We start from the raw sequence: 14902 nt of genomic DNA, 5'->3' as shown, positions 1-14902 counted from the left end.
ATATAACCCTAAAGTTTCATTCAAGTGCTTAAGGGAACCTGAAAATTCTGTTTTTCCTTTTAAAAATATGTCTTCAGGGCGCCTGAGTGGCTCAGTCGTTAAGCATCTGCCTTTGGCTCAGGGTCTGATCCCAGGGTCCTGGAATCAAGCCCCATGTCGGGCTCCTCCGCTGGGATCCTGCTTCTTCCTCTCCCACTCCCCCTGCTTGTGCTCCCTCTCTCACTGGCTGTGTCTCTCTGTCAAATAAATAAGTAAAATCTTAAAAAAAAAAATGTCTTCAGGGGCTCAGTTGGTTAAGCGTCTGCCTTCAGCTCAGGTCATGATCCCAGGGTTCTAGGATCAAGCCCCACCTCGGGCTCTCTGCTCAGCAGGGAGTCTGCTTCTCCCTCTTCAGCTCCCCCTGCTTATGCTATCTCTCTCTGTCAGATAAATAAATAAAATCATATGTGTGTGTGTGTGTGTGTGTGTGTGTGTGTATATATATGGAATTATTTTTGAAATGGTTCTAAATCTAAATGCACTCCAGAGTTTTGTACAAACCAGATTTCCCCCTTTTTTCATCTTTTCAACAGACAAGATTCCTCTAAGAATGTATTTCAGTCAAAATACAATTATTTGTATTTGCACAAAGTTAACCAGTCATCTGCTTTGATTATCTGGAAAGAATGTCAATTACAACTCAAGGATCATCAGTTAGCTTAAGTGAAACGTGATTTTGTACATAGATCTTATAAATAAGGGATGGTACCGTTTAAAGACCATTATTTAATTTTGGATTAATTTCTCTTAAAAGAATTTAAAACTATTATAGCAAAATCATTGGAAGGAGAGGCCTAAGAAAAGAATATAATAAAAACTTGTTAATGAAGTAATCAGAGAACAGTCAGCTCATATTTTATATTAATAATATTTGTTCATCTTAACAATATTCCTAAGTTTCAAAGTCACGTAATTCTTTGCTTTTGTGTTCAAATGTAGACTTTTCACGTTTACATCTTCAAAAATAAGCTGCATAAATTATTGTTTGAGATATTAAATTCATCTGCCCTGACAAAACTCTCTGTTAATTTAGTCATTTAAAGATTAAGCATTTAAAGATTTAACTTAACTTCTAAAACTAAAAAAGCCTTCACCTCTCTCTGTGAGACGAATACTAGCCAATTTATTCAAGACTACTTATGTACAAATATAATTACAAAATTGCCCCATTATTCAGACATAAGACAATCATAATAAGCCATTAAGTCCTACAATACAGGTATGAATTAACAAACATAACTGAGGGCCACTATATCAATAAGTAATGACCACCATATACTTTGCTCAGTTGTTTTAAAAATAATTCAGCTGTATTTGTCAGATATAGATCTATTACTCATAATGTCATGACATCAGGCCTGATAGGCATACACAAGTACTTATTAGCAATTAACTTGTATTATGTCCATGTGCAGAAAGGGGGGAACGTGGCAGGCCTGATGCTGCTATCTTTAGAAAATCCTGTTTGCAAGGTTGGCCTGTAGCTGGCGTCTGACAACTTGGATTTTGGGAGTGTTCCCACCATTCCCTAATTGCTAAGAGTGGCTCACTGTGTCTAAACTGTTTGTGCAAACCATATGGTTTATGCTGAACACCTGCTTTCCTTCTGGGAGTCTGAAATTTTGGTAATGCTAACCAAAGGATGCCCATGTGACCAACTCCTAATAAAAACTCTGCGGAGTAAGTCTCTAATGAGTTTCCCTAGTACACAACATTTCACACGTGCTGTCACAATTCAACACTGGAGGAATTAAGCACATCCTGAGTGACTCTACTGGGAGAGGGCTCTTGGAAGCTTGCGCCTGGTTTCCTCCGAACTTCATCTCATGTGCCTTTTCCCTTTGGCTGTAATAAATTTTAGCCATGAGTATGAAGACATGATGAGTCCAGTGCAGGAGGAAAGAAGAGGAACTGCGCCTTCTACCTCTTTATATTTCTTAGAGTACATAACATACTCTTATACATAACAGATATGCATCATATTTGGTGATTTTACATATTTGACCGTCCTAATATATCCAAATTAGCTATCTCCACTTCAGTGTTAGTTAATTGGTGAACAGTTAAATGGCAAAAATATATGTGGTGATAATAGCACCGTTTGAACAACAAAGGAAAAGTTTTTGGCAGGTTCAAGTAACACAGTTGGATAAAAGACTGATTTCCTTGACCATCTGCAGTCTGCGGTGCTCCAATTTGTCTTAATAAAGTTTTGATAGTTTTCTGCCTGTAAACATCCCAAAGAATATCCAAAGCATTCTTATTTTTTTGCTGTCAGTTCATATTATCTTTGGAATTTATAAAATGCAACATAATTAATTGCATGTGACTGACAGAAGAAGACAGGCATTTTATGTTAACTACAGCTCGGCGAGGTCTCAAAGAAATGAACAAGCCATGCCTCCCTATGCTTTTGTAGAATTCCTTTAGAACTAACCCCACCTATTGGGCAAAAGAGCAAAAAGACTGCAGTAGAAGACACTGATACAAAAGAAATATTAAAATAAGGTAAAAGAAAGCCCAAAGGATGAAAAGAGTTAGTGAGCAGTAGATACATCTAGGTTAAAGAGAGCTCCAGGCCATCTCCGATGACAGAGTACTTCTTTGGTCTTGATGTGTCATAGCAACAAGAAAAACAGAAGTTACTATTTTTAAAGCTAACTTCATTATTCAATATGGAAGCTTTATATCAAATGCCAACTATGCAATTCAAAAAAAGCAGCAAAATATAATGAATTTTTACAAAACAACAATTCAGTGACTCTTCTTCTCATGGACTATTTCCAGAAGAAAAACTGTAACACGAGAATGTATACTTTACTTATATGCATATTATATATAGTGTATATATGACAAATTATATATAGCATACAATATATATGACACAATATTACTAACATAGAAAATATAAATTAAATTAGCAAAGAGTCAAACACATGGAAAAAGTCACAGAAAAAGTAACCTCCAGAGTTCATCAAACCATCTTCCTAAAACACCACAAGTTGGTAACTCCCAGAAAAAAGAAAAGCAATGATTCCACCATCACACTTGATGGAAGACAATTTCTGCTTTGGCTTTTGGGAAATGGGAGACCTGGAGAAAGACATGACATTCTAGAATTTTCCTTCAGTTTCATTCCCAACATAGTCAATGTTTATTGTGTTAACATCTAAAAATACACTTTGGTAATTTTAGTGGCTCTATTCACTGCCAATATCACTGGAAAAAGAAGACTACTATAAAGTTTAGTTTTCTATCTAAATCAGTTGATCACTTGCTTTTCTGTTATATATACTCTACCAACAGTTAATAATCTTATCTAAGTATATATAATAACAAGATCAGCATTCTCAATTCTGTATCTAAACTCTAAGTCAAGTCACCTTTACTCATCAAATCAAAGTTAAATTCCAAAGAAAAAGTGATGAGTACTATTTTTCTACTAAAAAAAAAAACCCACAAAAAGCATATTTTAGATTGTCAAGTTGACACCAGTTTGATACGAACACTGCTTACTTGTTACCCAGAAGCTGAGATTTTCTTGTTTCTGGTTATAGTTTTCATTATTTGAAATCACAGTTACTGTGACTTTATAAAAATTCACTGCCGAATAAGAATTATGAATTGTAAATAAAAATTAAATTTTAGAAGGACTAAGGCATACGACAATGAAACATTCTAAATGTTATCAACTACTTAAGACAAATTTTAATTGTGTTTAAACATAAGACGAAATGTGCAACTCAGACTAAATCAGTGTATAGTAAAAACCAAGAGTGTATATATAGATAATGAAGGTATCGTGGAAACTGGTTGAAAATTATAATGAAGAGAGAACTAGTAAGAATATAGCAACCTGGCTGAAACTGATATTCATTAGGGTACTCTTCACATCAATAGGGAGCATTTGGACTCTGTGGTCTTTATCAGTGTCCCAGCTGGTAATGGTTGAAGGTTAATGCCTTACCCCATTCTGTTCAATTTTCTATCCTAATTAGCCCTCCAAATCTATAGCTGTGAGCACCAAGTGTCTGTGCTCAAAAGAAACTAATTAATGCTAGCAAATTAGATCAAGTCCAAAGATCCAACAGCCAAACTCTTAGTTAAATGCTCCTTGTTAATAGGAAGTGTAGCTGTCAATAACTGCTGTTGGTGACTATAATGAGGCATCTTTCTTTCATTGAAAGTGATTTCATTTCTCTTTGTCCCTGGAAAAGCTGTTCCATTCCCTTCACAAACCTAAGTTGCTGGCAGTCTGACCCAGTTCTTATGATCAGCTGGGTTGAAATGACATGCAAAAATTCAAACAGAAAAGCTTTCCTATATAATCAGGTTTAAGGCATTTAGCAGAAAGTCAGATCACTTATTAAAATTCCTATATCTTTATCCAAGAACTATACAATGAGCACACATAATGCTTTTATATAAAATCCTACAATTATTTAATAAAGCAAAGGCTATAAATAGTAAATAAACTAGAAGGGAAGTGTCCTGATTCTAAATTATATCTTATTCACTTCAAATGTAGCTTTTCTGCTGCTTAATACCAATGTATGCTCTTTACTAAATCACATGGTTAAGTAAGAAGAATACTAAAGAGTATTGTTTTATAAAACAATCAATTTTAGATTCTATAACACTGTTTTAGACCATATGGCCTTAAAAAAAATCAATATTAGATTATCTATAAAAGATTCAAATATTCAAAAATCAATTGTTATAACATGTTCTAATAGGGACAAATGCATTGAAATAATGCAAGCAGATCTCAAATTTTAAGATGCTTTCAGTCTTCAGAAGATTTTGAGTATACTAAAAAAAAAAACAAACCAAGTCAACATCCTAAACCACTTTGGATAAAGAAGCAAAAAATAAACATTTTTTTTTTCTGTACCACTCATTAGATAGGTGTGCAACAAAAACTTATAAATACTTTAAAGTTATACTCTATTTCTTTCACTTAAAAAAACCAAAAACAGTTTCACTGTCTAGGTTACAAGCAAAGGCAGTTCTGAAACCCAAACCCAATTATTCTGCACTTCCATCTGAATCGTGTGAGTAAAAACTCAATCTATAATTGAGTTAGCTAGCTTTTTTCATTCTAGATAGCAGAATATTGTGTTAAAAACAGCATAAATACAGCTATTTATAACTTTGAACTAATATATCAGTAATAAGTAAATTTTCCTGATAGTGAAAATTGAGCCCTATAATTTCATCACACACATTGTTAGTTTCCATCCTCCTTCACCTGAGTCAGGACATTTTTTTTTTTTTTTTTTTAAGTTCTGAGGCAAGTGGAAAATTATCTCTTGAGACTATCAACATGACACCTGCCAATTCCAGGGTTCCACCGAACCCTGTCTGCAGGTGGCAATGGGTTAGTTTCTTCTGATACCCAGGGGTGTGGGTGGAAGGAAGGTGCTCTGATTAAACAACTTATTCACAGTGAAAGCAAAAGTAGTATCATAGGATAATACTAAGTAATTATTGATAACATTATTTATGGATGGATTTACCTTAAATCTTACGAATGGATCTGAAACTGGAGTAAGTCATAATAAGTCATCTAAGAAACAGGAATGACCATCACACAATGTCCATTCTGAAGGATTATTCTTCTTTTACTGCTTCAATCCATGGATTCCAAAGGTCATTCTCGAAGGAGAATAGCATCAGAGGGACAGAAATGTTCCCAGCATCCAAACATTACGGACACGGTCCTGAAACTACAGTTGACACAGCCTGGCTCCCCTGTAGAGAAACTTGCTGATGGGAATTACAGCCCATCGTCCTCACAAAGAATCACTGAGGTCCCTTAAGGAAGACGACTACAGGGAAAGGGGAAGAAGGGGAGCCAGGAAAATAGTCTGTATCAGCAAAAATTTTACTACTACTTCTTTTAGATGGCCATTTCAGGAGGTAGATTTGTTTAGAAAGACATTTCTACGGTAATATTGTCCTCTGCTTTTCTAATGACTCTCCATATATGGCCTCATTTTTCACCTTCCACTGCTTAGTTTACATGTTTTCACTAAATATTGACACCAGCATACCTGGTGATTACAGAATACAGGATTATCTCACGTTAAGAAACATTTTCTAAAGAAAATATGCATATGTGGGTGCCTAAAGCATGCATTTACATAAATATCTTCCATTTAGAACTATAAAATATAGAAAAGTAAAAAATAAAAAAAAAATTAAAAGACTAACTGTAAGTACTACTGAGATTCCATTAACAATTCAGTAATAGACAGTGGCACCAAAGAAACTCGTCTTAGAATATATAAGAATAAGGTGATGAAGAAAAAACAGGTACATGTTACATTTGAGGCTTCTTCTTTCCCTATCAAAATCACCAGAATAATCTGTTTCTCTAAAATACTCATAACCAAGTTTTCCTCTATATATGTAACTGTACATCTGGGAAAAAAATGTTTTTTACTAGTAATTTGGGAGAATATTTTTAAATTGTAAATGAATTGAACACCGTCTGGAAGTTCTGAAAGCTGAAATACTGGTATCTCCATGAAAGGATGAGAAGCAATTCATACATATTAATTCATTGACTACTTGACTCTGAGGCTAAGGATTAAATTCAGATCATATTATAAAAAATGTATTTGATCTTTATATGAATATTTGAATCTTACCTTGAACTTGTTCAGAACATCTCTCTCGGGCTTTTTCTCTCATTATTTTAGGGATCAAAACATCCTTTTCGACATGTCTGAGATGCTGCTCTGAAAAAAAAAATAAATACAGAGATCTTTCTTTAATATAGTGAAGTCTCATGTAAATCACCAGTTTAGGGAAAAAATAAGCACTCTGGTTTACTCAAAATGAAAGCCTATACAAATATACTAAAAACTGACTCTTACAACCTCATAAAATTGAGATTATTTTAGTAAGTAAAAATCATTCTAAGTATTTTTTATATACAACAGAAAAAAATGTGGACACAAGCAAAATGTTTCTAAAAATTTTTACAAACTGTATTGCAACACTTTCATTTGATAACATAGTCCATGCAGTCTTGTCAAAATTAAAGTCATAAACTAAAACATTATAATTTTCCTCCTTAATATAATCCACAAAAAGGATTTTTATCAATACTGAGATTCAAGGATAGATGAACAGATCCAAGATTAAGAGACACATGAATAGTTTCTCAACTTAGTAATAAGAGTAGCCTAAGAAAGCAAGAACTGGCAGAAGAAAAAGAAGTACAGGTGCATATAAAAACAGAGCACGTGAGACTTCTGTGCATTTTAAACAAAACAACCACAATTAGATTAAATGGTAGACAGAGCACCTACTCCAGAGTCCTACCAGCTCCTTAAATTCGCCGAGTCCTGAAAACCAAATGGGGTAGATGTCCTCATAGAAACCAAAATAATCGGGACTCTCTTTGAAAGACAAAAGACAGATGAGATCAGATTAAAGGAGGTAATCATATACTCAAGAGTTTTTCCCCAGGAAAAAACTGATGCCAAAGTGGGGGCTGCTCCACGCACTGAAGCGGCAAAAATGGGAAGAGACTTCCCTGAAGGAAACCAAAGCATTATTGGTTGAAATCCCTCAGTAGGAGCAAGTGGGTCATCTCTTCTGCTGCCTTTAGACCAAGGGTAAAAGAAGTAAATACATGTATTATCCCCAAAGGATCAGGAAGTTTCCCAGTATCTGGTGACACCTAGGAAGGCCAGGAACCCCTAAACATTTCCAGGTACTATGTGATTCCCAACCACCTCTGGATACAGGCAGCTATGAACTGAGAGTATTTGCAGAGAGTGTAAAAGGGCATCTCAAAAAGAAAACAAAATCAACAACAAAACAGCCAAGAATCACCTAAATTTGACAGACAATACAGTGAAAGGGGGAAACCAACTGTAATTAATCAAGAAATATCCAAATCTTGGAGAGTTAAAAGAGTAAAAAAAAAAAAAAGATTTTTAAAGTATAATAAACATACTGAGGTAAATAAAAAGACATGAGTCCTCAGACAGAAATGGATTATAGATCACCTACGTGCGCTCGGAAGAAATATGTGAAAGTCAAAAATCCTAAAAGCTTCAAAAGGGAGAAAACATTACCCACACAGAGGAATGAGAATCAGATTTACATCATGTTTCACTGGCAAGACCTGGATACATGAAGACAATGGACAAGAATGAATTACTTGATATCCAAGGATTAAGATATCAAAGCCAATTAAGAGTGTAGTTAAAGCTATTTTCAGATATGTAGGGACTGAAACCTCTTGCAAATCCTACTGAAATAAAGTGACCCCTATTGTGCAACAAGCCATCAATCAAACTTAGTGGTGTAAAACAAGCATTTTGTTATGGATAGAGATCCAACAGGCTAGAACTTCAGAGAGGTAAAGCAGAATTGACCCTGCTCTGCCTCACAGCATCTGGGGCCTCCTCTAGGAAGAGACAAATGACTGGCATTGACTTCAGCAGTTGCAAAAGCTGAGGCTGGGGATCTACTTCAAAGATCACTTCTTTCTTCACTTGCGTATTTGCCTGCTGGGCTGGAATGGCTGATGAATGGGCTCAGTGAGGACTGTAAACTAGAGCACCCATACATGGCTTCTCCATGTGGCTTGGCTTCTCCCAGTGCAGCAGCTCATGAGAGGGAGCAATCTAAGAAGGAATGTCTAGAGAGCAAGCATTCCAAGAAAACCAAGTGAAAGCAGTCTGGCCTTTCCTAACCCTGTCATAAAAGCCATAAAGCATCACTCTTACCATGCTACATTGATCAAGTCACTAAGGACAAGATAAAGTCAAGTGCAGGGGAATTAAGTCTTCATTCTTTCTTGCAAGGCCACATCACAGAAGAGCATAAGGGCTGGAAAATAATGTTGTGACCTTTTTTGTAAAACAAACCCACCATAAGAAGTAATAAAGAATACACTCTGATAAAATAAAAATGAATCCATGATGTACAAATGTGAAATATACAAAACATATTAGAAAAACATATTTAAGTTTACATATTAAAATTGTAAATTACTTGAACCATATCATCAACTACTTTGACTTACAGAATATTTCCCTTAATTACAGTTGAATATTAACCAAGATAAACCAGAGTCTGGACGATGAAGCAAATCTCAGTAAATTTAAAAGAATTCAAATCATACAAAGTATGTTCCCTGACACCAGTGTAATTAAGTTAGAAATCAGTAACAGAAAGATGTCTTGATAATCTCCAAATATTTGGAAACTAAATAACACACTTTTAAATAACCCACAGGTCTAAGAAGAAATCAAAAGGAAAATAAGGTATTTTGAAATAAATGAAAATGAAAATAAAACATATCATAATTTGTGTGATATAGTTAAAACAGTACTGAGAGGAAAATCTGTAGCACTAAAAGCCCAAAATTGAGAAAGAAGGATGGTCTTAAATCAATGACGTAAGTTTCCATCCTGAGAAACCAGAAAAAGAATAAATTAAACACAAAGGAAAATAAATAATAAAGATCAAAGTCAAAATCAACAAACTAGAAAATAAACAAAATAACAGAAAAAGCAATGAAACCAAAGCTGTTTCTTTGTAAAGAGTATTAAAATTGATAAATCACTAGCCAGGAAGAAAGAAATATTGCAAACATTAGAAATGACACACATTTTTAAGTGATAATAGTGTTTTCAAATAATTTTTAAATGTAGGCCAATAAAACTGACAGCACAAACAACCAAAGCCAACTCAAGAAGACACAGATAGATAACCACTAGAGCCCTGTATCTATTAAAGAAATTAAATCTGTAGTTAAAAGCTTTCTCCCAAAAAATAATTCCAGACATAGCCTCATGTGAACTGGACCAAACATTTAAAAAGAAATAACATCAATTTCATACAAACACTTACAGAAAATTGAAGCCAGCCAGCATTACCCTGATACCAAAACCAGACATTACAAGAAAACTACAATCCAATATCTCATCATCAACACAGATGCAAAACTCTTAATGAAAGATTAGCAAATTAAGTCCAATAATATAAAAAAGGATAATACATCATGACTAAGTGAGGTCTATCCCAGGATTGCAAGATGTACTTAACATTCAAAAACTGATAAATGTAATTCATCAGATTAAAAAGCTAAAAAAGGAAAAACACATGGTTATCACAACAGACACAGAAAATACATCCGACAAAAATCCAACATCCATTCCTAATAAAATCTCCCAGTAAAGTAGGAACAGAAGCAAACTTCCTCAACACTATAAACATCAGCTACAGAAAAAAACCCACTAACATATTTATTAGTGAAACACCAAATGTTTTCCCTCAAAGAGAGGGAACAAGGTAAAGAAGTCTGCTTTTGCCACTTCTATTTAACATTATACTTGATGTTCTAGACAGTGTAATAAAGTGAGAAAAAAAAAGCTTCTGGATTGACAAGGAAGAAATAAAACTGTAGTTATACAAAGGTAATATGATCATCTGTCTAGAAAACCCAACAGAACCTACAAAAAAGCTACTAGAACTAATAAGTGAGTTCAGCAAGGTTTCCAGATATAAGATTAATATACAAAAATCAAATGGGGATGACATCAGTTAAAAAAAAAAAAAAAAAAAGCTTAAAAAAAAAAAAAATCAGTGAAGGTGGGGCGCCTGGGTGGCTCAGTCGTTAAGCATGTGCCTTCAGCTCAGGGCGTGATCCCAGGGTCCTGGGATCAAGCCCCGCATCGGGCTTCCTGCTCTGCTGGGAGCCGCCTCCTTCCTCTCCCACTCCCCCTGCTTGTGTTCCCTCTCTCACTGGCTGTCTCTCTATCAAATAAATAAAATCTTTAAAAAAAAAAAATAATCAATGAAGGCTGAGGGAACTGGACCAAAAAAAGAAAAAGAAAAAAAAAAAAAAGAAATCTATCACTTATTTTACCAGAGTCTCAGAAAAAAAGGAAAAAGAATGCAGAGACAAAAAAAATATCTGAAGAAATAATGGCCGAAACCTTTCCAAATGAGGCAAAAGTCATAAACTTATTAATTTAAGAAAAGCAGTTAAAAATGCAAAGAAACACACACCTAATTACACATAATCAAACTTCTGAAAATGAAAGGCAAAGAAAAATCTTCAAAGCATCAGAGAGAAATATAGGAGAACAAAAATTCAAAAGACAAAGGATTTCTCATAAGAAACCACAGATGCCAGAAGAAAGTGCATCATATTTTCAAGTACTAAAGAAAAGAACTGTCAATCAAGAATTCTATATCCATCAAACATTCTTTGGGATTGAAGATGAAATAAAGACAATTCAGATGAAGGGAAGCTAAGGTAATTTCTTGCCAGCAGACCTATTTTTGAAGAATGGCTAGAGGAAGTTATTCAAACAGGAAGGATATGGTAACAAGAGGAAACTCAGAACAACAGGAATGAAGAAAGGGCAACAGAAAGGTAAATAAACCATTCTTGATTTTTAAATATTATTTTTGACAGAAGCAAAAATCATAGCATTCTCAGTGTATATAGAGGTAATATTAAGGATGACTATCCCATAAAGGGGACACAGTAAAGCAACTTTGGGGATAGCAAGACTATCTATATTCCACTTAAATAAAATGTTCATGCTGGGAGACTGTAATCAAACTACGTACATACAGTGTAATCTTTATACAGATTACCACTAAATTTTTTTTTTTAAAACACTAGATAAACCAAATGGAGTATCAACAAATTGAAAGTATTTTCTCTGACCATAATGGAATCAACTAGATACCAAGAACAAAAAGTAGCAGGAAAATCTCCTAACACTTGGAAATTAAACAGCACTCTTCTAAATAATTCATAGATCAAAGAAGAAGTGTCAAGAAGAGCAGAAGAATACAATGACCTAAATGAAAATAAAAACAAAACTTGGTAAAATTTCTAAGACAAAGCTAAAGCAGTGCTTGTAGGGAAATTTATAGCAATAAATGTTCACATTTAAGAAGAAAGTCTCAAACTAATAATCTATGCTTCCATCTGACAAAATTAGAAAAAGGACAAAAAGAACCTAAAACAAGCAAATAAAAAAATAAAAATAATAGTGGAAATCAGTAAAACTGACAACAGGGAAACAAATGAGATAATCACACTGAAGTGTTTTTGTTGTTGTTTTAGAAAAATCAATAAAACTGGCCCAGATGGCTTCACTGACAAAGTCTATGAAATATTTATAGAATAGCACCAATTCTATAGTCTCTTCCCAGCACACTTTATAAGACCAGCATTACTCTGATATCAAAAGCAAAGGCAATATTAAAAAAAAAAAACAGACCAATATTCCTCATGAATAGACTCAAAAATTCTCAACAAAATATTAGCTAATCGAATCCAGCAATAGAGAAAAAGAAAAATATACCACATCAAAGTTGGGTTTACTCCAAGATACAATGTTGGTTCACTATTTGAAAATCAATCAATGTGATCTATCATATTAACAGTCTAAAAAAAGAAAACCATATGATCATACCAATTGAAGCAGAAAAAAACATTTAATAAATACCATATGTTAAAGACAAACAAAACTTTCAATAAACGAGGAACAGAAAGGAACTTCTTCAGCCTACAGGGTGTCTGCAAAACTCCTATAGCTCAAAAATCCTATACCACACTTAAAACACTGAATGTTTTCCTTCTAAGAACAGGAATATGGAATAAAATTGCACAGAACTATACACATACATATGCATGTATATAAAACCTGGTGAAAACTGAAAAGATCTATAGTCTATAGGTAATAGCATTAAACCAACTTTAGTTTCCTGCTTTTGATATTATACTACAGTTATGCAAGAGCCACCACTGAGGGAAGCAGTATGAAGGGCATGTAGGACTCTATATGGTATTTTTTGCAAATTCCTGTGAGTCTCTGTTTCAAAATAAAAAGTTAAAGGAAAAAACTTCTATAAGGAATCATAAAGAAAATCTTCATGACCCAGAGTTAAAGAGTTCTTATATGACACCAAAAGAAAAAAAAAATCAATAAATTCAAAACTTCATCCAAATTAAAAATTTTCACTCTACAAAAACTGCTCTTAGGAAGATACAGACAAGCCACATAGTGGGAAAAATTATTTGCAAATTTCATATCTGAAAAAGGCCTTGCATCCGAAATATATATAGACTTCTTTAAACTCCAACAGTAAGAAAACAATCCATTTGGAAATGGGCAAAAGACTTGAACAAACACTATACAAGGAGATATAAGGATAGCAACTAAACATATGAAGAGGTGCTTAACATCATTAGTCATTAGGGAAATCAAAATAAAGTCATAAAAGTTACCATTAAAGACCTCTTAAGATGGCTAAAAGAAAAAAAGTAATAATACTAAGTGCTCACAAGGGTGCAGAGTAACTGGCTCTCTCAGACATTTCCAGTGGGAACATAATGGTACAAATTATCTGGAAGATAATCAGGCCGTCTCTCATGAAGTTAAACATACATTTACCATATAACCCAGCAAACACTCATCAGGATTTGTCCCAAGAAATGAAACTACGTTCACACAAATTCTGTGCACAGGTGTTCACTGCGGCTTTACCTGTAATAGCCAAAACGTGGAATTAACCCAAAAGTACTTCAAAAGGTGAATAACAGTTCATCAAGACAATGAAATATTACTCAGCAACAAAACACAATGAACTGATATACAACAAAAGCAGCAACTTGGATGGATCTCAAGCACATTATATTGAATGAAAGAAAGACCATCTCAAAGGGCCACATATTATGATTCCATTTATGTAAGATCCTTACAGTGACAAAATTAGAGTGATGGAAAACAGATCATTGGTTGCCAGTAGTTCAGAGGTTAAGGAAGCGGTATGACTATTAAAAAGCAAACATGAGGGGTTTCCTTTGTGCTGATAGAACAGTTCTGTATGCTGTGATCATGGTTACTTGACTATTCACCAGCAATAAAATATCATAACTACACACACACATACACACACACAACATGTAAAATTTGGTAAAATTCAACTAAGGTAAGTACCTGAGTTAGCATACTAATGTCAATTCCTGGTTTCCTTAGGTACGATTAATTATAGTAGTATGTGCCAATTTTTTTCCATTTTCATTCTAAAAGGGCTTTTCTAGAGATTTTTTTCTAATGTCCCCATGAAATGTTAATACCACAGACACATTGTCTATCTATTTATATGCTGTACGTATAACAGTACTTAATACATTAAAAGAGCAAGATTATTTTCTCCCTTCAATAACAATTTTTGCCTCTTCGAAGACAATACCACACTCACTGAAGACCTATACTATGGTTATGAGAGATAGTATCATTAAAAAAGCAGGAAAAAAGGTACATAAAAACTGCCATGTTTTGCAACTTGATGCATTAAACTATTTCAAAATAAAGTTATAATTTTAAAAAGCTTAAAAGTCTAAGAGTAAAGGACCTAGAATAACTAAACACCATTAAAATAGAAGAACAAATTTGGATGACTTACACTACCTATTTTCAAGTGATTGCAAGTCTCACTGCAAAGCTACAGCAAACAAAGTGGTGTAGTACTGGTATAATTAGGATAAACAAATAGATTCACGTAACAAAATAGAGTCCAGAAATGTTTCCACCTATATACGGTCACTCTGACAGTTCACCAAGGTTCCTGAATGAAGAAATAAAAGCATTTTCTTTTCTTTTTTTAAATATTTTACTTATTTGAGAGAGCAAGTGAGAGACAGAGTGAGAGAGAGAGTGCAGGAGCAGGGGGGTGGGGCAGAGAGACAGGAAGAAGCAGACTCCTGGCTGAGCAGGGAACTCAATGTGGGACTCGATCCCAGGACGCTGGGATCATGACCTGAGCCGAAGGCAAAAGCTTCACCGAGTGAGCCATCCAGGCA

At 34.3% G+C, this 14902-nt stretch overlaps 1 protein-coding gene across 2 annotated transcripts in view; it reads right to left on the bottom strand.

The window, feature by feature from the left end:
• Positions 1-14902, bottom strand: part of CMC1 (C-X9-C motif containing 1) — a 90430-nt gene that overhangs the window by 52711 nt on the left and 22817 nt on the right. The window contains exon 2 of one of the 2 annotated variants that reach the window (XM_026496876.4): positions 6696-6785. In XM_026496876.4, coding sequence (XP_026352661.1) covers positions 6696-6785 — 90 coding nt within the window. The remainder of the gene's footprint in view (positions 1-6695; positions 6786-14902) is intronic. The other variant, XM_026496874.4, reaches the window with a different exon arrangement.

The sequence above is a fragment of the Ursus arctos genome, unplaced genomic scaffold (assembly GCF_023065955.2).
Source record: "Ursus arctos isolate Adak ecotype North America unplaced genomic scaffold, UrsArc2.0 scaffold_20, whole genome shotgun sequence".
NCBI lineage: Eukaryota > Metazoa > Chordata > Mammalia > Carnivora > Ursidae > Ursus > Ursus arctos.
Note: the sequence above shows the minus strand (reverse complement) of the source record. Positions and strands in the feature narration are given on the sequence as shown.